The sequence below is a fragment of the Acanthochromis polyacanthus genome, chromosome 14, assembly GCF_021347895.1.
Source record: "Acanthochromis polyacanthus isolate Apoly-LR-REF ecotype Palm Island chromosome 14, KAUST_Apoly_ChrSc, whole genome shotgun sequence".
Lineage (NCBI taxonomy): Eukaryota > Metazoa > Chordata > Actinopteri > Pomacentridae > Acanthochromis > Acanthochromis polyacanthus.
Window position 1 is genome coordinate 34,187,268 of NC_067126.1, and position 21,335 is coordinate 34,208,602.

The window sequence follows — 21,335 nt, forward strand, 5'->3', positions numbered from 1 at the left end:
TTTCAACCCGGCTGGCAAGAGTTTGGCATATTTTGTTTGTTTTGAATGGTCTTTGACCAAGTCACAGCTGGGTTCCTGTGTTTTTCTACTGTGTCTTTTCTCCCTCATTTTTTTGCTCTCAACTCTTGCACACGGGAGCCTTTTGCCAACAGCAGGCACCAAGGAAACACTCCAGCACACTGTGTGGAGTTGCATGCACTCGTATACACACTCTTGGTATACATGGTGTGTCAAACAAGGGGGTGTCGTCACAGATGCAACCTGAGATGGAAGCCGGGATGAAGTGCAGCGAGTTGTGATTGGCAGATGAGGGGAGGAGCTGTCACCAACACCCAGGAGTCAAAGCAGCTTCTGCTCTTCAACATGGACCCTGCACTCCTGAAGTGGGAAGATGTCACCCCTGCTTTAGTCACATACAACTGAGCCAGGTAACTGTTGTGTGTGTGTGTGTGTGGTCATAATTCTCCTATACAGTGGTTGATCTTGTTTTTGAAAATTGCTACCATTTAAACTGAATTTCATGAGGCACACTTCTGCTAACTTTGACGCTAACAGTACATACAGTATTGCAGGTGATCGGCACATCAAAGAGCAAAGTGCTTCGATGCTGAGGGGTGTTTGATACTCTAATCCTCTTATGGCCCTCAGTCGGAGGCGTACCAGCCCATATCGGCTCACAGTATAGCTAGTGTGCTGCAACATGCGTGCCAGACCTCACACATGACTAGTTCCACATTCACACCGAGCTGAGCCTTCACATACGACAGCCGCACACTGCAGACACCCCGATAACAATCAAGCCTTGTCTTTAAAGTTACACTGCTAATCCCACGAGCAGAAAGTCTGGTTGGAGGGAGGAAGTAGTGGATGTAGGGTTGAGGAGAGGAGAGGTGGGCGAAAGATCAACCGCTGATGACTAACTGTGTTTAATTGCTGTGGTTAGTAAGTTCTTCTTTTCTTTTCCTCTGCTATTCATGCTGTCACAGTCAGTCTTGACCCCACATCATTTCCTCCTTCATCTCTTTGTAGTCACTGAGGTCGTAATAAAATTGTCCCCCAGCTGTGCAGAACATTAGAAGAAACTTTCATGAACAAGTTTGACCACATCGGACAGTAAACATTTGATTGTACCCTCATTGCATCGTATTTAAAGGGTATTTCTGGACATTTTTGCCTTGCATTGGTTGTGTATAGTAGAGAAGCAGACATGGAAAGTGCTGAATGAGAGAGGGAGATGACCTGCTTAAACTGAACCAGAAATAAAATCAATTTTCTAGTTTTCTTTGAGCTTTCAACTATAATTTTCGGCAGCTTTTCCAAGACGGGTAATTGCATCTCTTTGCTATATTGTTGGAGCTGAAGATGACATAGAGGTGATGCAGCAAAGACTCAGCTGAAAGAGGGCCTTTATTTCTGTCTTTATTGGAACAAAGTACTGTGGAATGCTCTGAAAAAGGAGAGTGAGTAGCCCTTAAGTTGAGATTTTTTTGGTGGCATCTAATGTTTGATGCTTGTGAGTGGACTTTGAATGACTGGAAGCTGAATCAGTGTTGGAACATGAATTATCTTCAACAATCAGTCATAGTTTAACTTTGTTTGAGTAGAATTTGTTTCAAGATCTCAAATCCTGCTATAAAAAGGCCAACAGACTAAATTGGAAACCAACTAATAAACAACACGGTGCATTTAGCAGCTGAAGATTGTTCCCTTTGAAGTCGGAGGAGACCAAAACAGAGTAAAAATAATGGAATAAAGGGTTGGATTAAGGGTGGAATTGTCTTCCAAATTCAAATCCAAATTAATGATAGGCTGCGTATGAGCTTATTTATGCATAAACCTTCAGAACTGTCTATTCATTAATCATTCACATGATCTAGCAGTGGTTACATCATCAGTTGTTCTGCTGCTTTGTACCAGTAAGACTATAAAATCATTTTTGCAAACAGACTGAGTAGGTTAATGCTTTACCCCCTACATTTACCATATTAATCACTGCCTGCATTAGAAACACAACGACTGGAACCTGCTAAAGAGCTTTGATCCAATGCTGCTAATCCAGGTCCATAGCAACACTGCAGGAGAAGCTGCAGCGTTCCAGAGAGGGATTTGTCTGCGGGTATGTTAGTGGGCAAACCTGGGCATGTCACAGGGGAGCGTCCAGGCTCTGGCAAGGACAGCACAGCGCTGGAAGGGGTTTATGATGCTTCACACGGAGAACAATACATCTCCACCCACACACTCGGTCTCCAACATTACAGAACGGTGGGACTCACTGGCTCTTTGGTCAGATGTTGAATCACCGTTGCAGATGCTTCCATGTCAGGAAACGGTGGTGCGGCCTGTCAGGAGTGGTTCAACAGGAAATGGCATGTCAGGCGTTTTGAAAGCATTGCTTGTTTTTTGTTTAGTTTGGTGGACTTCCAGCCTCTGCATGTCCACAACATGGAAGATAGAGACCGTTACTGACACCTGCATTTGGTAATTATAACATCTGAATGTTACGATTGATCCCTGGTAACATCAGCAGAACAACGTGTGTCCTGTTTCATCCAGTTCAACCCCCAGCCAACTTGTCCTCCTTGACTCCTGCTTTTTGGGTAACAGCCTCGTGTCCTGAGATGAAATATTCAGGCTCCTGGTAATCTGAGTGTCAGTGCAGCCAACCTGCTGCTGCTGCGGTCTATTTGAACCTGATCTTTAGGGAAACATGAGAGTGATTGCCACGCTTTGGCTGTAACAGAGCTGCGTTTCAGTCCTTCAATAGGGCACTGACCTGATGTCATTTGATCTTAACTCACATGTAAAAATGGTGAGTCTATGGGCTTTTGTTGAAAATCCTGCAGGAATTTGCCACTTTAAATATTGTGGGGTCTTTTGACCTTATAACATGATTGTAACAGTCAGACTTTCCATTTGCAAATGACCCAGAGCCCTGGCCACTAATGAACATCAAACAGTCCGTTCTGAGTTACTTAATGCTGTATTGTGGTTGTGTTGTAACTTCATGATCAGCTGTTCTCCCTTTATCAGAGCGTGGCAGCACCAGGTCTACATTAAAACATCTTTCAGCACCTTCCAAAAGGAGTGTCTTGGAAGGTGTTGAAAGAAAGCTGTAGTATGGATCCAACATAGACACAAGTTTGGTCTTGAAGCTTGACCTTATGGCATGCATCCATTTCCTTTTACATTTAGACGTAAACAGATGTTTGATTTAATTTATCCGTTTCTGTTTGATTTGGCTTTTCCTTTAAAGCTTCGAAATGAAGACGGTCCACTGAGTCAGTTCTTCAGACCATAGTAAATTTACTAAAATTTATATATCCATGCTGTCAGATTTTAATGTCAGTGTTGTTAGTCATCAGCACACAAATAGTATCAGGCGTTAGATGAGCATTTAGAAACTCAGTATTGTGCAAAATACAGTCAGTCCACCCATTAGTATTTTTTTGTTAATCATGTGAGCCTGTGCAGGTCGGTATGTGTTCTGTGTTTCAGTCGGCTCCTTATTTCCAGCCAAAGACAAAACAGTTAATCTGAAATTGAAAATGAAGCTTTTGATTGACTTCATTCCAGGCCTTCCTGTTCTGATGTTAAGTTTACATTTTGTTTAAGGGGTTTCTGTGTGTGCCAGTTTGTGTTTAAGTCCAGGGAGAATCTTTTGCAGCACAAAGTTCTTCATAACTGAAGCAATCTCCAGCAATGCACAAACACGAAGTGCACTGTAAAGAAAATGGTCACTTTACAACATTTCTCCAGTTTATTTCACAGGTTTAAAAGTGAAGATGTGTCTAAAATTAGTGACAACTAAAAAATTGATTCTTTCTGTAATTTCACATTGATTTGTTTGTTAAATGAGAGCTATTATGTGGGATTAGAGAAGCTTTACAACAAAAATGTAGAATAAATGTGTTTTTATCAGTTTATAATGCTCATACGCATTGTTTATCTTTGAAATAATAAATTTTATCATATATAACTTTATCTATCTATATATTATTACTGTTCAATATCGGTCTTTTATTGTTTTTGTACTTTTAAATATCCTTGATTGAGCATTAAAAAAAATAGGCTGCACATGATCTCATGTAAAATCAGGGCTAAAGATGAATAGAAAATGTTTGCTTGTGGAAAACTACCTGGAAAGAACTCGTGCTAAACCCAGGATAAAGAAAATCGTGTGTGCGTAAAACTGAAAGGGGGGTTTGATGAGTGGATGAATGAAAAACCGCATATTCTTTTCATCAGAAATAATCTCCCCGAGTGTCTGTTACAGCTGTCGGTAGTGGTGGCACTCCCTCATCAGGAATGACCCTGAGTGTAGGCTCCCACTGTAAATCTCTGTGACGTCTTAATAACACCTTTATGAATCTTATAGCTGGCGGAACAAATGCAGAAATATTCCTGCTGACTCGCTGCGCTCACAGCGGAAACTTTTTTGTTGTCTTTTGATGTAATTTATCAGCCTGCAGAGCAATCTATCTACCATCTCCCATACATGACAAAACAGAGATGATGTGTGTTTCTTTTTCCAGCAAAACAAACGCTGTTTTCAGTGCGTTTTATTTGGACATGGAGTGCGACGCCCTGTGCCGTAATTTGCCACCCAGCCCTCCTGAGAGCCCCTGTCACAACCACAGTGGCCACATCACACTCTGAAACCCCTCTGTGGCTCATTTGGAGTTGGAAAGCTTAAAAAGACAGAGAAAGAGGGAGGGAAAGAGCGCGCAAACACCTCCTATTCTCTCCTATGACACTCTCGCACACCTCCCTCCCTTCATGCGCAAAGGAGGACTCCTGCAGTTTTGTGGACTTTTCTTGAGTGACAGGATCTTCCCGGAGTGACACTTTGACGGCGAGATCAAGTAGTGGGATTCATTCCAGGTTTTGCAGCCATGGGAACTATGTCGCGATGTTAGACAACGAATTATCTTTTGATTTAGTTTCAATTTTTATCGCAACGTTTTTGAGTCTCGGTGCGCGATGGAGTCTGAAGCCGGACGGGGCGATGGGATCCTCCGTGCGCTTTGAAGACCGAGGTTTGCACTTTTAAGCTTCATTATATGAGCTACTTTTCTTTTTCTTTTTCCTCCTTCTCCTTCTTCTTCCTAATTTTGATTGACAAACTGAGTGTTTTACATTGTAGCTGTAGGGACGCCTCAATGATTGAGCATCTCTTTTACCCAAATTCACCTCTGATAAATGTGCTACGGTTGGGATCATCATTTGTAGGCTGTAGATGTCTCATAAAATACAATTAAATGCCAACATTATTAAGTCTACTCATAACACCTTTGTTTTACTTCTATAATATTTCCAAAAATGTGTATTTTCTCCTTTTTACTGACACTTTTATGTAGCTCTAACCACACAAGATGCTTCCTGAAGTGGCTTCCACACAACACTGCTGCAAGCTCCAAAGTTCAAACCAAATATTTTGATCAAATTTTGACAAATGCAGCCTGTTTCGTAGACCCAGGCTGCAAAATGCACCATGTGCCCAGAAATGGCATGCGCCAGGCCTGAGGCGGGATTTCAGTGCCAGTAATTGCATTCTAACTCAGCTTAAAGAATAAACTTATAAACGGATTACTGACCCAGAAGGAATGTTTCAATATTGCCCCCTGATCCAGGCTTTACATCTGGCTGTTACAAGGCTCTAATCTTAAAAAGATAAACGGAGTGATTGACAGGACAATGAATGGCTTTACTCCATTTTTTAATAATTTTGAAGTCACAGGCCGTCCATCCAGTCTGTCCTTAAGTGGTCTGCCAGAAATGGGGTAACTATGCCTGATAGGTAAAAAAAATATATGTACTAAAACCATGAAAATGAGGCTTAAAATGAAGCCTAGAAGTAAGTGAACAAGTGAAAGCGAAGTTGCAGAGAGATGAGGCCCATCCCACATTTAAATACGACATCCAAGGCCACAGGTAGCTCAGGTATTACTTGCGGTTTAGCCTTCAGGACTTCAAAAGGCACTCCTCATGACTATTCTGAACTGTCAAAACATGTCCATAAAATCTAACTTGGCTTGAAGTCGAGCCCTGCTCTCGCTGATTACACAGTGACCCCCACAGCTGGATGTTGGCCAACCTTTGTTGACCTCTGCAGGGTGGTGGGTTTGCTTCCAAGCAGAAACCTACGAAGGCTGGATTTAAAAAAAAAAAAAAGGCGGAAATGCCTCTCTTTGCCGGCTTTTCCTGCGGGAAGAAGCTGAACTGTGCAACTGTGTGATCTAAACTTGGAAAGTGACGAAAGGCCATGAACAGGAACTCCAGACATTTCCCAGATATGTTGCCTAGAGGGCCTCATTGTTCTATTAACACCAGGATTTTTTGGAAATGGGTCACTGTGAACTTCATATAATAATTGACATCGTTCTGTATTGTGTGTTTTCTTCTTCTCATGTCTCAGTCAATTTAAAGAATTCCCACAGGTTTTCGAAGGATTCCATAGATAAACTGTCTCAGAGCCTCTCAGATCATCTTAGTCATCCTACAGACAGTGTCGAGACCTGCCTAATTACACGCTCATAAACACACACCTGTCTGCCAATTTGTATTAATACAAGTGGTCGTACATTGTTTCAGCAGCATGCAGCTGAGTCACTGCAGCGACTACGATCGTCAGACTCTGTCTAGTTTCAGAGTATCAGGTGATACCATGCCGCATAATTAGCGCTGCAACATGTCAGTGCAACGTAGCCTCATAAAAATGCCTGTGGCAAGAGTGACAAACTACTGTTTGGTGATAAAGTTTACCTCTTCAATCTCAGCGCTAAGTAACTGCGCTGATTACAGATTATGTGGGCCCTTAGCGAAACTGTAAATGATGGGTTTGATGTATTGGAGTTGAAAGATTTTCTCTCCTTTGACTTTGTCTCTTGATTTGTGCAGATAGATGTTTGTTGCAGCAGAGTGTGATCCTGTGTTTGCTGTAACGCCTTCATGGCATCGTGCTAGTGAGGCTTCCTATTACACAGGTGTTTTGGTTGTTACATTTATGGTATTATGGCTGGAAATGCTTAACGCTTTACCTTTATTTTATTCTTTTTTAAATTTTTATACACGTCTGAGTGTCCAACAGGCCTTTTAGTGCTTCAGATTTAATGCTTTCCCTTGTTGGTTCACTCTTTGTGAAATGCAGAATTACTTCCATGTCCCTGTCACTCCTCTTCTCTGAGGTTTCTGTCAGAGCACCACACTGTGGTGGCGCCAAGTCTTACAGCTATTTAGTGCTTTACAACAGTGGAACCAGAACTAGGACTTCACATAATACCCATCACATTGCTCTCTGGTGCTTTCTCTGACTAAACAATACATGCTATGACTAAACAGAGTATAAGAGATTTTATGAATTTTCTTTCTGATTTGCTGTAGGTCATTTTGCTCAGAGCAATGTGTTGTATTCTCATGCATTACTGCCGATTCTTCCACAGGATGTGTGTGTGATGGTGGACAGACTGGGGCCGATCATGGAGCCTGAGCTGAACTGCAGCTCCCAGTGTGATTCCCCGCTTTGCTTCATCCAGTCAGGAGTCAACAGGCAAGACGGCCTTGACATTCTGCAGAGACTATGTGGCCTCAGCACGGTAATCTCTTGCTCTTTTTGTCCACGTTAATGTACAAACTCATAACGATAGAGTTTAAAATGTAGCACACATGCTACATCAGGGGTCACACCTGGTTAACAGAATATAGGTGAAAGGTTAAAGTGTCTACATGCTGTTTTAATGCTATGATCAAATATGTGCTGTCGTCTATTATTTTAGCTGCTGATAAACTGATCACATTTAGTTAAAGAGTGATGAATGACACAAGACTCAAACAGTGTAATGAACGTTTGTGAATTACGTTTAAAAGTGTCTTTTGTCTGCTTGTCTGTTTGGGTTTGCAGTGTAGGATTTTGGGAATTTCTGTATTTAATCAGTAAAAAGATGCATCAAATGAGAACATACTACAAATGTGGTACTATTCCACTGGAGAAGCCATTTAAATAGTAAAGCTCCAGAAAGGGAATGGGGATGGACAACTGAAGCTATGTTTAGTACCGTCTCAGTCGCCGGTGCCTTTAAGAGCAGAGCAGATCAGCAGCATGAGGCGGGCACGAGAAAGTCTAATGTGACTTTCCAAACAGAAACTATACACTGTGTCAAGGAACACAAACAAGCCTTTCTCTCTCTGCCACACCGCACAGAACCGAGGTGAGCTATCTCTTTGATTTCTTTCATGCTTTATGATGTTAATTTATGCATAAATCAGTCTCAAAGAGCAAATAGCATCTTCACCCAAGGGAGAAAGGAAGAGTGAGCCGCACTGTTTGCTTTGTTGTGCTAATGTTTCATGGGACAAGATAAAGTTTTAATGTACTGTTTTAATTTATTTTAATATCCCTGCAAACCCGCTTCATTATCTGCTGAACTCAGATGACGTGAGAAGTGTTTAGCTAGAATGAAATACCCTTTGATGAAACCTAACACCGTGCATTTGTGACTATTTGGGGATGTAGACGGCTCACCCGGCACAAGTGTTTCTAAGCCTAACAGTGTAGTGGAAGGACAAAAATACAAGGAGCTGAGCCAACATGTTCCATAAAATGCCACCTGTTTTTTCTTTCTGGATGTGTTCCCAGATATGGCGACTGCTGGCAGTGTGCTGTCTAAGGAGCAACTTCTTTGCCCCATCTGTCTGGATTTGTTCAACCAGCCAGTCACTACTCCTTGTGGCCACAACTTCTGCAGGGACTGCATACAAAGATACTGGCAGAACGCTAATCTGGCCCAGTGCCCCATGTGTAAGCACAAGCTGTTCATGAGGCCTGACCTCAAAGTAAACACATTCATATCGGAGGTGGCATCTCAGTTCAAGGAGTTGGCAGAGAGGAGATACGAAAATGAAATCAAAACCGTGGATGGATCAACAGGCCACGAAGGAGAGGTTTCATGTGATGTGTGTGTTGGAAAAAGGGTCAAGGCTCTCAAGTCCTGTCTGGAATGTTTGGCCTCATTCTGCGAGACTCACCTGGAGCCCCATCTTGTCCTTGGCACCTTTAAGAAACACCGCTTGATTAGCCCCATGATGAACATGCAAGACAGAGTGTGTAGGAAGCACGAGAAACTGCTGGACCTGTTCTGTACCACGGATCAGACGTATGTGTGCCAGCTGTGCATTAAGAAAGACCACAAGGCTCATCGCACTGTTCGTATAGAGGACGAGAGCAGAGACAGGAGAGCTCAAATAAGAAACATGAATGAAGAAGTGGAAACAATGATCCACTGCAGACAGACGAAAATCGGCGAAATCAACCAAACTGTTCAACTCAGCAGAAGAAACACAGAAAGAGAGATCGAAGAGAGTCGGCAAATCTTCAACAAACTGCTCCAGTTTGTCCAGAGGGGCCAAGAGGAGGTGCTTCAGGTGATCAGTGCAAAGCAGAAGCAAGTGGAGAGCAGGGCAAGAGGGATTATCATGGAGCTGGAGCAGGAGATCGATGAGCTGAGGCACAGGAGCACCGAAATGAGCCAGTTCTCCCACACCGAAGACGATCTTTACGTCCTCCAGCGCTTTCCGGATTTCTCCACAATTCCAGCCACCAAAGATTGGTCTGACACCCGCATGGAAAGCGCTGAATACGTGGGCACACTGAGGAGGGCGGTCAGGAGAGTCTCCTGTCAGTTGGAGGAGACAGTAAAGGCTGAGGTGAAAAGGCTTTGTGAGACTGAATTTCAACGGGCTCAGCGGTGTGCCGTGGAAGTGACGTTGGATCCTGACACAGCTCATCCCAAGCTGGTGCTTTCTGAGAACAAGAAACAGGTTTATCACAGTGATGTAGCCCTCAATCTCCCTGACAACCCAGAGAGATTTTACCCCGGTGTTAGCGTTTTGGGAAAGGAGGGTTTCTCCTCTGGCAGGTTCTACTATGAGGTCCAAGTGAAAGGGAAAACTGAGTGGGATATCGGAGTTGGACTTGAATCTGTCAACAGAAAAGGAGGGAGTATACTAAACCCAGAAAACGGCTACTGGACTCTGGGGATGAGGAAAGACGGGAGCTACTGGGCGCTCAACAGCCCTCCTGTTTGCGTGCCGCTGGTCGAGAAGCCCGAGAGGGTCGGGGTGTACGTGGATCTGGGGTGGGGGCAGGTTTCTTTTTACAACGTGGACTCTCATTCCCATATCTACACGTTTACTGGATGCTCTTTCAGTGAAAGACTTTTCCCCTACTTTAACCCCCGACGCAATCACAACGGGGTCAACTCGGCCCCTCTTATCATCTCGCCTGTCGATATTGAAAATGGATCTCTTTCTGCTGCTTGAATCCTTGCAGCTATTTCTTTTTTAGCATTTTGAATATAAACTTACAAACCTGCAGTGTGATACTTGATGCTCTGTTTGCCTGAATAAAATTTTGCCTGCTGACATGAATCATGTGCTTCTTTTGGTTGCTTTTACATCTGTCATTCAAAAAAAAAACAGCAGTTTTGGACTGTGCATGTATACAAGCTGCTTCTGAAGTATCTTAGTTGTGATTTTGAGCAGTTTGCATGCATGTGTGTGCATACAGATGGCAGTGGAGCCCCCAAGGCGACCCCTCTCTCCAGTGCTGAGTGCTGTGGTGTGGACGCTGCTCTCCTGTGGCATCCTGCTGGCATTCTGCTTCCTCCTCTTCACCCTGCGCTTCAAAAACAACAGGTAGAGTACAAAGTGAAGCATATACAGTGTATAAACCCAAAGATTTCCGGAGGTTAACTGGTTTACTGTCATGTGTGTCATATGATCAGGATAGTGAAGATGTCCAGCCCCAACCTGAATGTCCTGACTCTCTTTGGAAGCGTCCTCACCTACAGCAGCGGCTTCCTATTTGCTATTGATGAACGAGCTCACTCACAATCTGGAGCCTCTATAGCTGTGCTACAAGTAAGCATCCATCCAAATCGTCACTCAGTACTTCATTATAGTGTTGGTTGTTATAGATTGTTAGGTAATCACGGGGTGTCCTCCCTACAGGCTCGGATGTGGATGCTTTGTGTCGGCAGTACTCTGGTCTTTGGCCCAATTCTGGGGAAGACATGGAGACTGTACAGAGTGTTCACCCAGCGAGTGCCTGACAAGAGAGTGGTAAGCAGTGATTGTTTCCACAGTAAATAATTATGGAATTTGTAGGGCTGGACCCGAATATCCGGATATTTGTTCGCTATGGCACTGTCCGGATATTAATTTGGTATCCGAATATTCGCCCCCCCACCCCCACCCCCACCCCGTCGGACATTACCGGGTGGAAAGAATATGCCGCATTACTGTCTTCCGTCTGCCTTCGGCCCACAACAGCACTTATCAGCTCATCTCAACATGTGATCACATAAACATATATGTATATAACATATACACATATGTCTATGTGATCGCTCCCTCCTCCCCCCAGACGAAAATATTCGGAGCTCGTCTCTTCCCTGCGCCTTCGGCCCACTTCGGCTCATCCTGCCGTGTTCTTCGGCTCATTTCGGCTCCTCCATTCCCGTTTCTAAACACCACCTGAATGGCCGGGTGGCTGCCGACTCTGACGTCGTGCTTCACTTCATTGCATAAACACAAGACAAGATGCCAAAGACCTCTGCTGAAGACAAAACGAAGGCAACGAAGGTCGGTTACACTGGGTTCAATCTGTCATCAGGAAATGTTGGCCAGAACTTTCTAAAAATGAAAAAGGATCCGAATTTTTGGGCCGTCTGTGTCACAAGTCGCCGCCGCCACCACTACCGTGCCCCCCCCCCCCCCCCCCAATCCCCCCCTCCGTCGGACGTTACGGGGCGGAACGAATATTCGGATATTCATCTTTAATAGGGCCCAAATATTCGGAGGCCAGAAACCACTATTCGGGCCAGTCCTAGGAATTTGTAAAGATGTGATCATAATGAACATAAAAAAACATTCTTTTTTTTACTTTTAATAAAAATGTTTGCAAGATATATCCCCTGGATGTCAAAAGCCCCCCAATTGTATATTGACCCAAATGAGTCATTATTTGCATTATCTCCAACTTGAATTGCCAGACATTTGATTATATTTGTAATTAAGACAAACAGGTTAGATAAGCGCAACAAGCATTAATCCATCCCTCGTTGATGAGATGCTAGTCTTTTATTTTGAAATATGAATACACAATCCTCACAGATGACTGATTTCTGCTACTTTTTGCTGCAGTCATTTGTTGCTCTACTTTCAACTTTGCAATCAGGTGTTCAAGTCCGGTTCAGTACTTGTCCTGACCAGTTGTCTTGATTTTCACTTTTTTCTTCTGTAAAAACTCTTGTGTGGTCATTGCAATGTGTCTGCGATCATTGTCATCTCATTTTTTTCAAACATTGAGTCATCTTTTCACTCACTGTTTGGGTGTACAGCTTGTATGCGGCATGCCATCTATAATGTCATCCCTCCTACACCGTCTGCACTCATCCGCCCCATATCTGCACATTCACACCTCCAGGTTTCACAGTCAGCATCAAAGAATCAGCTTTCAATATTTATCAAGCCTCCTTTAATGTTCCCTGGCAAAGTTTAGACTTGCAGTTTTTGTGAGCAACGCTTTTCTTCTTGGGCACCATCTGTAGAAGCTGACTCTGTGCAGCGTGCTCTGCTCTGTTTCAGTGATCCTGTCTGTGCATCACCGAAACACCGGCTTCTGCAAACATTACTGGTGCCAAATCAGATGCACTCATCTGTCTGTTTCTCAATGCACGATTGCCTAAATGGCAAATTTGTGTGTGGTTGTAATTTTTTGAAGACACCTGCTGCGCCTTCTGTTTTTTTGAGTTTCCTAAACCTCCTATCCGCTGCTACAACTGTGTGTCAGCTTTCACTGATGCTCTTGTATCCTCTCGCATCTTTGTCAAGTCTTACAGTCTGGTTTCTTACTTGTTGAGGGAATTCCTCACCATGTGGAGCAGTGTTACAGTACGCACAACCCAGGCTACAGCTGAGAAAGCTTTCACAGAATTTTTTTTTTTTTACAACCTTGTTCTTGCAGCGAGAATGAAATGGAAATAACTTGTCACTTTTGTTGCAGTTATTGCAGCTAAACTGACTTTTGTTGCCTGAAGCTTGTAATTTTCTACCCTACACTTAATATATTATAATAGAATTAATGCAAGTTGATACATTTTATAATAGTTCAACAAGTTACCTGCATTTATTTTATACTATAATTTGTTTTATCAGTTTTAGTTTGCAACTGGTTTTCCACATTGCAATTCAGATACGGGTTAAAGTGGATTAAAAGAAGTAATGTTGAGAAAGCTTTGAATGAAGACAGAAAAACATCAGGCATGACTGACATTTTCTGGCCAAGTTGTGTAGATCTTTTATAGTTTTTGTCATTTCCAGCTTCCTGTTATTCAGGCTGCACAGTGGAATAAGTGGTTAGCACTTTCGCCTTGCAGCAAGAATATCCCCGGTTCAAATCCCAGCCTGAACCTGGGATCTTTCTGCATGGAGTTTGCATGTTCTCCCTGTGCATGCGTGGGTTTTCTCCGGGCACTCCGGCTTCCTCCCACAGTCCAAGAATATGCTGAGGTTAATTGGTTTCTCTAAATTGCCCATAGGTATGAATGAGAGTGTGATTGTTTGTCTGTATATGTAGCCCTGTGACAGACTGGCGACCTGTCCAGGGTGTCCCCTGCCTTCGCCCATGTCAGCTGGGATAGGCTCCAGCACCCCCTGTGACCCTAGTGAGGATAAAGCGGTGTATAGAGGATGGATGGATGGAATTCAGCATGCATTATCTAAACGTCTTAAACTTTTCTACCATCACCTAAATCCACCAAGATTGCTTTTGTCACACCTGTTTCTTTCTTTTTACCACTGTGTGACTGAAATTATGGATATTTAACAATAGCTGCTGTCATTTAAATGAAGAAAATCCGCTGACACCTTTATGATTTAGATGGTATGAACCTTGGTATGAACACTCAGTGAGCTTTTCTGTCCTTTTTATTACTCCCTATCTGGTGTCTAACTAGTGTTTCTGCACAGGAATCAATATCCTGTACATATGAAGTGTTTTTAACCTTCTTTGGTGACTTTGCTTTCTGTCACAGATCATCCGTGACATCCAGCTCATGGGCATGGTGGCTCTGCTGATCCTGGTGGACATGCTGGTCCTCACAGCCTGGAACCTGGCAGACCCCATCAGGTGTTCAAGATCTGTTGGAGCTGTTGTCAAGGTAGGATTTACTGATGATTTTGTGGGGGAAAAAAAAAAGTTAGAAAACAAGCTGGGATGTAGTTTTGCCGGAGTACAGAACAGTGTGAGAGCTGTGACATGGGGAACTTCATTTATGACTGATTAGCTCATCTGAACTGAATCATCGGGATTTGGAGGATTGTGACTGCAACATTACAAACTCATCCTCCTACTAAAATGTCACTGTTGAGTTGTTGTTGGTGACAGAGCCAAATAAATCAAGTGACAACTCACTGATAGTGTTTGTTTCTCTTGATAGGTGGTGGAGAGAGACATTTCTTACTCTTTGTCTCAGCTGGACTCTTGTTCTTCTGTATACTCTAATCTGTGGGTCATCATTATTGTGGTCCAGAAGGTAAGTAGCCTCTGTTCAGTCACTACTCTAATGCAATAATAAAGTAAGGGACTATTTTGAGATTTTTGATTGTAATTATGACAACATGTATGAGTTTATATTGGATTTTATGTATTTTTTTTACATGCAAAATTGCTTAATTTCATTGTAAAAAAATTTTTAAAAAAGGAATTAGTATGCCGTGACAGAGGACTTTCCTGGTGCTGCATAATTTGTGCATGTTGTAACAAGTAGTTCAAATTGTTGAGTTAGCATCCTCTTCTGTCATTTCAGAAGCCATTAAGCCACTTAATACTGGAAATCTAGGTCTTAAGTTTAGTTTTCAGCTTGGACATGCAACAGTTTCCGCTAAGTCGACTGTTTAAACTGCTTGTTCTAACTTGTGTATTTATTTACTGTCTACAACCACAGCTTTTATTTTGTAAGGAATGATAACTATTAGCCTTTTGTTGATAGTCACAAGTTATAGATAATTCCTTGTGCAGACACTACAAACGACAAGAACTCAGCATTAACAAAAAGTTATATTTAACCATGTTTCTTTAAAATGTCTTTCTCTTGACTCCATCTCCATATCTTTCTCTTAGGGCTGTCTCCTCCTCTACGGGACTTATCTGGCTGGACTGACCAGCAACGTCAGCCATCCACCGGTCAACCAGTCTCCCACCATCATAACCGCCGTCTCTCTGGTCACCTTATCCTCTGCTGTGGCCATCCCCGTGTCCGTCTTCCTGCAGGCCTGGCCCAACCTGGTCTACAGCACCGTGGCCGGAGCCATCTTCATCTGCACACTGGCCACTAACTGCATGCTGTTTGTGCCTCAGGTTAGAAGCAAACACCACAAGATGCACATTCAAGATGCATGACAGTGCTGTGAAAATGGCATCTCAGAAAAAAATGCATCATACCCACATTTCTGCACCAAAGTTTCTTACTTTGGATCCTTTCTTTTTGATTGGAAAAACACCTCTAACATCTCCCCAATTTGGTAGCTTCATCATATAGTTAGAACTGTCATGCAGTGATACGATGCAATGTCTAGAAACTGGCTGTAAATACAGAGAATCTATCGGCCAGGCAGAGACTGCAGATAGACAGATGTATGACAGATGAATGACAGGAACATGGATGACTTACCTCTTTTTGTTTGGATAAGGCTAGTAGGTTCTATGAGTGACTGAGATAATTGCACTTGAAGTTTCCATATGTGTGTCGGTTTTCCATGTCTGTCAATGGAGCATGACTCACACAGAAGGTGTTTATGAGTCAAACCTACGTAGGCTGCTGCAAACAGGTTTATGACTCTCTAAGAGTCTGGCAGAGAGTCTACGTTACAATAAAGGAATGCATCTCCGGTGGAAAGGAAGGAAATACTTGAACAATGAGCATCACGCTCAAACACACCTGGTCACAATCCCAGGACAAATGATGACATTTTCTCCTTGTTGCTGGAAATTAGTGTAGCCTACTACATTTTTTCTCCTCTCTAAAATATCACACTTGTTGCCATGCAGCTGACCCAGTGGCGGCAGTTCGAAGAGGATCAGAACAACCCAAGTCAGATGGCCAAATATTTCAGCAGCCCCAGTAAGAGCCAGGCTTCTGTGTACAGCCAGGATGAGATCTACTACCTGCTGGGGGAAAACAGCTCCATGAAAAAACTCCTGAATGAGGTGCTGTATTGCTTTCTTTTCACAAAATCCATTCAGTAAGAAAAACATGAAAACAATTTAAACTGAAATTTGATTTATTGTCACTCCATTTTCCTTAATATCAATCATAGTGGCGTTTACACTGCATAGTTTTTCAGCTGGTTGATAAAAGTTGTACTATTTTAAGGTATATTTTTGGATTCATCGTATTTTTCGACCGAACCCAGAGTAGAACTCAAATTAGCAACAGGTAACATTAGTTCATTGTGGGGCTCCAGGGAGGTGATGGAGGTGAATGAAGGAAGCTGAAGAGAGCAGCACGATGGAGAAGGAGTGACAAACAGGCACATGACTGCTGCTCACAGCTGAGTCACTAAAAGCTTCACAGTTGTTCAGAAAAGTGCAGATTTTTTTGTTGTTGTTGTTTTTTTTAGAGAATCTGCTCAGTATTTAATTTTGGCTTTTTTTTTTTTTTTACACAGCACATGTAGGGTAAAGTAGTTTCATGAAGTGTCTTGATTTTGTTGGTTTCATTGTTTATGGCATGGCACACATGATTAATTCAAGGTTAAAGAAGAGAATCTAAAGAATTACTCCAATGTTGTGTCAAAGAGCTCAGCATTTTAATTTATTTTTTTACATAATCTGAGTGGAAGAAACTGTTTATATTTGGCCTTTTTTTTACGTAGCGTGCATAGAATGAAGTAATTTTGGTGAAAGATTGCAATTAAAGGTCAGAATTATTTACATTTTCAATGATATATCCCATATTAAAAGTTCAAGGTAACTCAAATTGCAAATTTTAAATGAGCGAGCAGAGCAGTTTTACTGTTGTGTTTTTATCTAACATGTTCTGGTTAGATGAGATGGTTTAATTTTAGCAATTTTTTGCATTACTAATGCAGAATCTAGTAATTTTGCTGAAATGTCATAATTATAAGCTTATTTTTGGTTACATTTTTGCTTGAATGGCATGTCATTAGTTTAAGGACTGTCAGAATGTTACCAATCTAAAGATTCTTTTCATTTTTGCAGTTTCTGCTTTTGATAAATGTTGTAATTTTGGTGATTTTTATAAAAAAAAGATAAAATGCATATTTGTGGTTCAGAGGGTTAATAGAAGAACTTTTTTTTTAAATTAGTAAGCAATATTGTGCATATAGGAGAGATTTAGAGGAAACAGGACAGATTTAGTTTCACATCTAAATGACAGCAGCTGTTTAACGATATGTTAACAAGTTTCTGTCACTGCTCTGTTTGTATTGATTCTAAATGCAAGAAGTCAATGTGCAAACTTTCCTCAGAAGCAGATATTCCAAACAGCATTTTTTCTGTATGACCCAAAATGTTTACGCTTGTCTTTCTCAACACAATCTTTCAGAAGAATGCTGTGATTGACAGTCTTCAGGAGCAGGTGAACAACGCCAAGGATAAACTCCTTCGACTCATGTCAGCCAGCCAGCCCTCTGAGGACCCGGACATGGACTCCTCGGCCACCAACCTCAACTCCTCCTGCACTCAGACCACTGAGCTTCAGTCTGAAGGCCCCTCTTCTCAGAGAGACTCTAAATCCAGACTCTCACCCCCTCACCTCTCTCCTTACCCCCCCGCTGCTCCTGTTTCATTATCTGTGGTTTCACCGTCCTTTGAGCCTCCCTCTGCTCCAAACTCTGCAGCCCCTATTTCTGTTTCCTCCCCTCTTCCCATTGAAGTTTTCTTGAGTGAAACTCAGAGAGATGTCACCGTTCCTGGTGCTTCAGGCAGAGACACAGCTGAATCTAGAACAGGGGAGGATCTTAAGCAGTCCCTCCCATTTCCTGGTTTACTCGGGACAGCCGAGGAGACGGTGCAGTTTGTCACTTCTCTACAGTCCCGTAGAGGCCTAAACCCCTCTGAGGCTGACACTCAGAGTGGCCTAACAGTTCGGCTGGGACCAAACGCAAGACCAACTGGTTTTATTAGCAGCGAACAGTTGCAGGAGATCCTCCAGGAGCTCAGCGTGGATGCAGTCATGGAGACAACACTTCGATCTCCGGGTCAAGCTTCCAGAACACCACTGGCTAAAACATCTGCACTCTCCCCTCTCTCCTTACGAACGCCTTCCTCCCCTCATCCACCTGTTCTCTTCCGCTACCCCAGCATCTCCCCCTACACCATGAGGAAACGTCGGCCGCCCTTTCACTCCCCCAGAAGAGGCTTGTCCCCTCCCTGCTTCTACACAGGATCAGAGATTCCTACATGTGGGAAGACAGGAGACACTTGTAAGCACCAAAACAACCCGGGAAAGCTCCCTGAAGGCATCACTGTGGATGACACCCTTCTGCAGGTTTACAGCAGCAACCTTGATATGGAAGAGGAGGAGGAGGAGGATGCAGAAGGGCATGGAGTTAGAAGAAAATGTCAAAGATGTGTTTTAAGGTCTCACAGATGTGCAGAGCAACATGAAGTGGAAGTGGGTGGTGAAAAGGAGCAGCGTCATAAACATATCAGAGACTCCTGTGGGTACTGGGACTCGGACTCGAGCAGCTCGACAGATTATTGCTACTACCACCGTCCTTACTGTGACTCTTGCCTGCAGCGAGGCTCGCTCCTGAGCTCGGACAGCTCCTCAGACTCATCCGACAGCGAGTACGACGACTATACGAACCTCTACTGCTCCCCGCGGCCTGTAGTGTTCAAAGAAGACCTCAAACCCACCTTTGTATGAACACATTTACTGCACTTTACATATCTATCCATTTCCACCACTTGAATTTATGTCCTCACAAATGTTGTGCTTCTATGATGAGAGATAATTTGATAATTGATACATACTGTATGAAAAGATGTTCAGTCTTCTCCAATCTTGCATTACTGGACGGTCATTATTTTACTCATGAGACTAGTTTTGTATTTCAAAGGCACACATTGCTGTTTATTTTTTAAATATTTTGTATGGCATTATTTGTACATTTCTACTGACAGATGAAAATCCTTGACATTCCGAAAAGTGCTTTTTCGAGGAATTTAATTTTTAAAAAATGGGATGACAGAAGCAACTAAATTAAAAAGAAGTAGCAAGTAAAAGCACAATGATGCAAAATCAAAGAGTTTCACAGAATATTATGTACCTTATTAGCTGTATTTATTTTGATATTTATTTGCTGATGTTTTAGTGTACTTTATGGTTCATTTTTTTTTACTGTTTTACATTATCATACGTATACTTAAAACTGATGTAATGCCATTCTGTTGCAGAATTTGAGCTGTCTTAATTCACTGGCTCTGTCTAGTTACTTTTCTCTGTTTGCTTGTGTTTTCAGTATCATGTCCTGTCTTGTTTAAGAGTATTTAATATGCAAAGATGGCAGTCGGCTGGAGTGTTTACCTGATGTGAGTAGATGTGAGAGAGACTTGCTGACCTTTGGCTTCTAAATCCTTACTCAGGGCAGTGAAAGAAACTCCACACTGCTCGTTCTGCATCTTTTCCCGTTTTACGGTAAATGTGCCTCCTCAGCATGAACAGCCGAACAGAAAGTGGGGAAAACGGTGGTTGGATAGGAGCCTGCATTAGTGCTCGGGGGCCACGAAGCAAAAATGGGACCCTGTTTAAATCCCACTATCACGTTTCCCCAAAGCACTTCACACAGGGTCCCTCAAACTTATATATTTAAGGCTGTATACTATATTGGCATTAATTTGGACATCATACGACTGCTCTTCAATATTGTGAGAAAGCTACAGGACCTTCATCAGTTTAGTTTTTAATTGTGCCACACAAATGTGTCATTAAGCAAACATATTACCAAAAAGAAACTGTGCTAGAGCATCTGACATAGTTGCATCCCTTGTTTCTTCGCTGGCCTTCATTTGACTTCTAGTGTTAAAAGCAATATTTTCCCATATAAGAAGAGCTCCGGCCTCCATATCATGAGACTCTAATCATCAGGAAAATGGCTCATGAAGACAGATTCACTAGTTCCCATAATATTCCTGCATCACAGACAGAAACTCTCTTCCATCTTATTTCAGATTTCTCTTTCCTAACTTGCCGTTCACTCTCACTCCCTTCCACTATCTGTATTTTTTCCTTCCGCAAATGGGGAAAATGTGTGTTTGCCGGGGGAGGTGTTGCTCTGAAGGGAAAAACAGCGTCTTGCATTACTTCTGCTCGGCTGCCTGCTTTTGAGATGCTGCTGCTCTCTATTCTGCATATGGACCATTGAAGGGCAGCCTGGGAGAAATTCCCTTTGATATGGAGCATTGCAAAGTATAAATAAACCGCACAAAAGACAGACCAGCAGCCCACCTATCACTGTGAAGGAGGGAAGACTTTCCTGCCAAGCTAAGATAACTGACCTGCATTTGGTTTCAGATGAGCAACACTGGCATAACCGAGGAATAAAAAACTGCTGGCAATCAATCACCTGTGTTTATTTTGTACATTTGTTTCCGTAAATAAGCTGATGCACATTATAAAATGAGTTGCACAGCAGTGACATTCACAAATGAGTTTAGGTCACCAGAGAGGCATAAAATGTACAACTCGGTAATAAATCACCCTTTGCTGAGGGTTTAGAATTTGTAACTGATTGCTATATTAATGGTTTACGCCTTATAGATTAGTTAAAACCTGTAAATAATATTCCTTTCTAGACTTGAAAAGCCATTTCACTGATTGGAATCAAAGGTTTGCCATTTAAACATTCACAAAATATTTTTTACCAAATATTAAAAAAGAAAACTACCAGTGCTACACGCATAAAATATACAAATAAGGCAAAGATATTAAATCAGAATTAAATATTGTTTACGAATAAGGAATATGATGTAATAGCAATCTTTATAGCCTACCGTTAACAGAAATTTGTGATTTTATTTTAATTTTTTATTTCAGAAACTGCTTTGCAAATTGAAAAAGAGGATTTACATTTCAGTAACAGCCAAAAATTTAAATGTTAAAATGCCTTTTACCAAATAATGCTTGAGAGGAAAAGTGAAGAAAAGGAATTTTTCAGAGGTTCGAGGTTTAAGATTCAGCTTTATTCAGCAATGCGCTCTGCAATCTGTGTTATAAACTAAAAATAAAATATACGAATAAGTCAAGTGTGTT

The 21,335-nt window shown here is 42.2% G+C and overlaps 2 protein-coding genes across 3 annotated transcripts; both read left to right on the forward strand.

Moving 5' to 3' along the window:
- The first annotated feature begins 183 nt into the window (after positions 1 to 183).
- gpr156 (G protein-coupled receptor 156) lies at positions 184 to 20,645 on the forward strand. Of its 2 annotated transcripts, none has more exons than XM_051959248.1 (10): positions 184 to 428; positions 7,440 to 7,592; positions 10,562 to 10,689; positions 10,779 to 10,914; positions 11,005 to 11,115; positions 14,091 to 14,216; positions 14,496 to 14,591; positions 15,179 to 15,415; positions 16,106 to 16,264; positions 17,625 to 20,645. In XM_051959248.1, exons 2-10 carry the CDS (start codon positions 7,452 to 7,454, stop codon positions 18,948 to 18,950), a joined length of 2,460 nt encoding a protein of 819 aa, XP_051815208.1. In that variant the 5' UTR covers positions 184 to 428; positions 7,440 to 7,451; the 3' UTR covers positions 18,951 to 20,645. The 2 variants fall into 2 exon arrangements, with proteins under 2 accessions (XP_051815208.1, XP_022055189.2); XM_022199497.2 differs by lacking the exon at positions 184 to 428 and adding an exon at positions 4,674 to 5,036.
- On the forward strand, positions 8,034 to 10,416 carry LOC110954805 (E3 ubiquitin-protein ligase TRIM39-like). The gene is made up of 2 exons (XM_022199510.2): positions 8,034 to 8,204; positions 8,633 to 10,416. The coding sequence occupies exon 2, from the start codon at positions 8,635 to 8,637 to the stop codon at positions 10,312 to 10,314; it is 1,680 nt and encodes a 559-aa protein (XP_022055202.2). The 5' UTR covers positions 8,034 to 8,204; positions 8,633 to 8,634; the 3' UTR covers positions 10,315 to 10,416.
- Positions 20,646 to 21,335: the final 690 nt, after the last annotated feature.

Excerpts from the sequence above, each read along its gene's own strand:
- gpr156 (XM_051959248.1), top strand. The coding sequence starts at position 7,452 with ATGGTGGACAGACTGGGGCCGATCATGGAGCCTGAGCTGAACTGCAGC. Across the intron at positions 14,592-15,178 it reads TCATTATTGTGGTCCAGAAG|GGCTGTCTCCTCCTCTACGG; the intron begins GTAAGTAGCCTC and ends TCTTTCTCTTAG. Across the intron at positions 16,265-17,624 it reads TGAAAAAACTCCTGAATGAG|AAGAATGCTGTGATTGACAG; the intron begins GTGCTGTATTGC and ends ACAATCTTTCAG.
- LOC110954805 (XM_022199510.2), top strand. The coding sequence starts at position 8,635 with ATGGCGACTGCTGGCAGTGTGCTGTCTAAGGAGCAACTTCTTTGCCCC.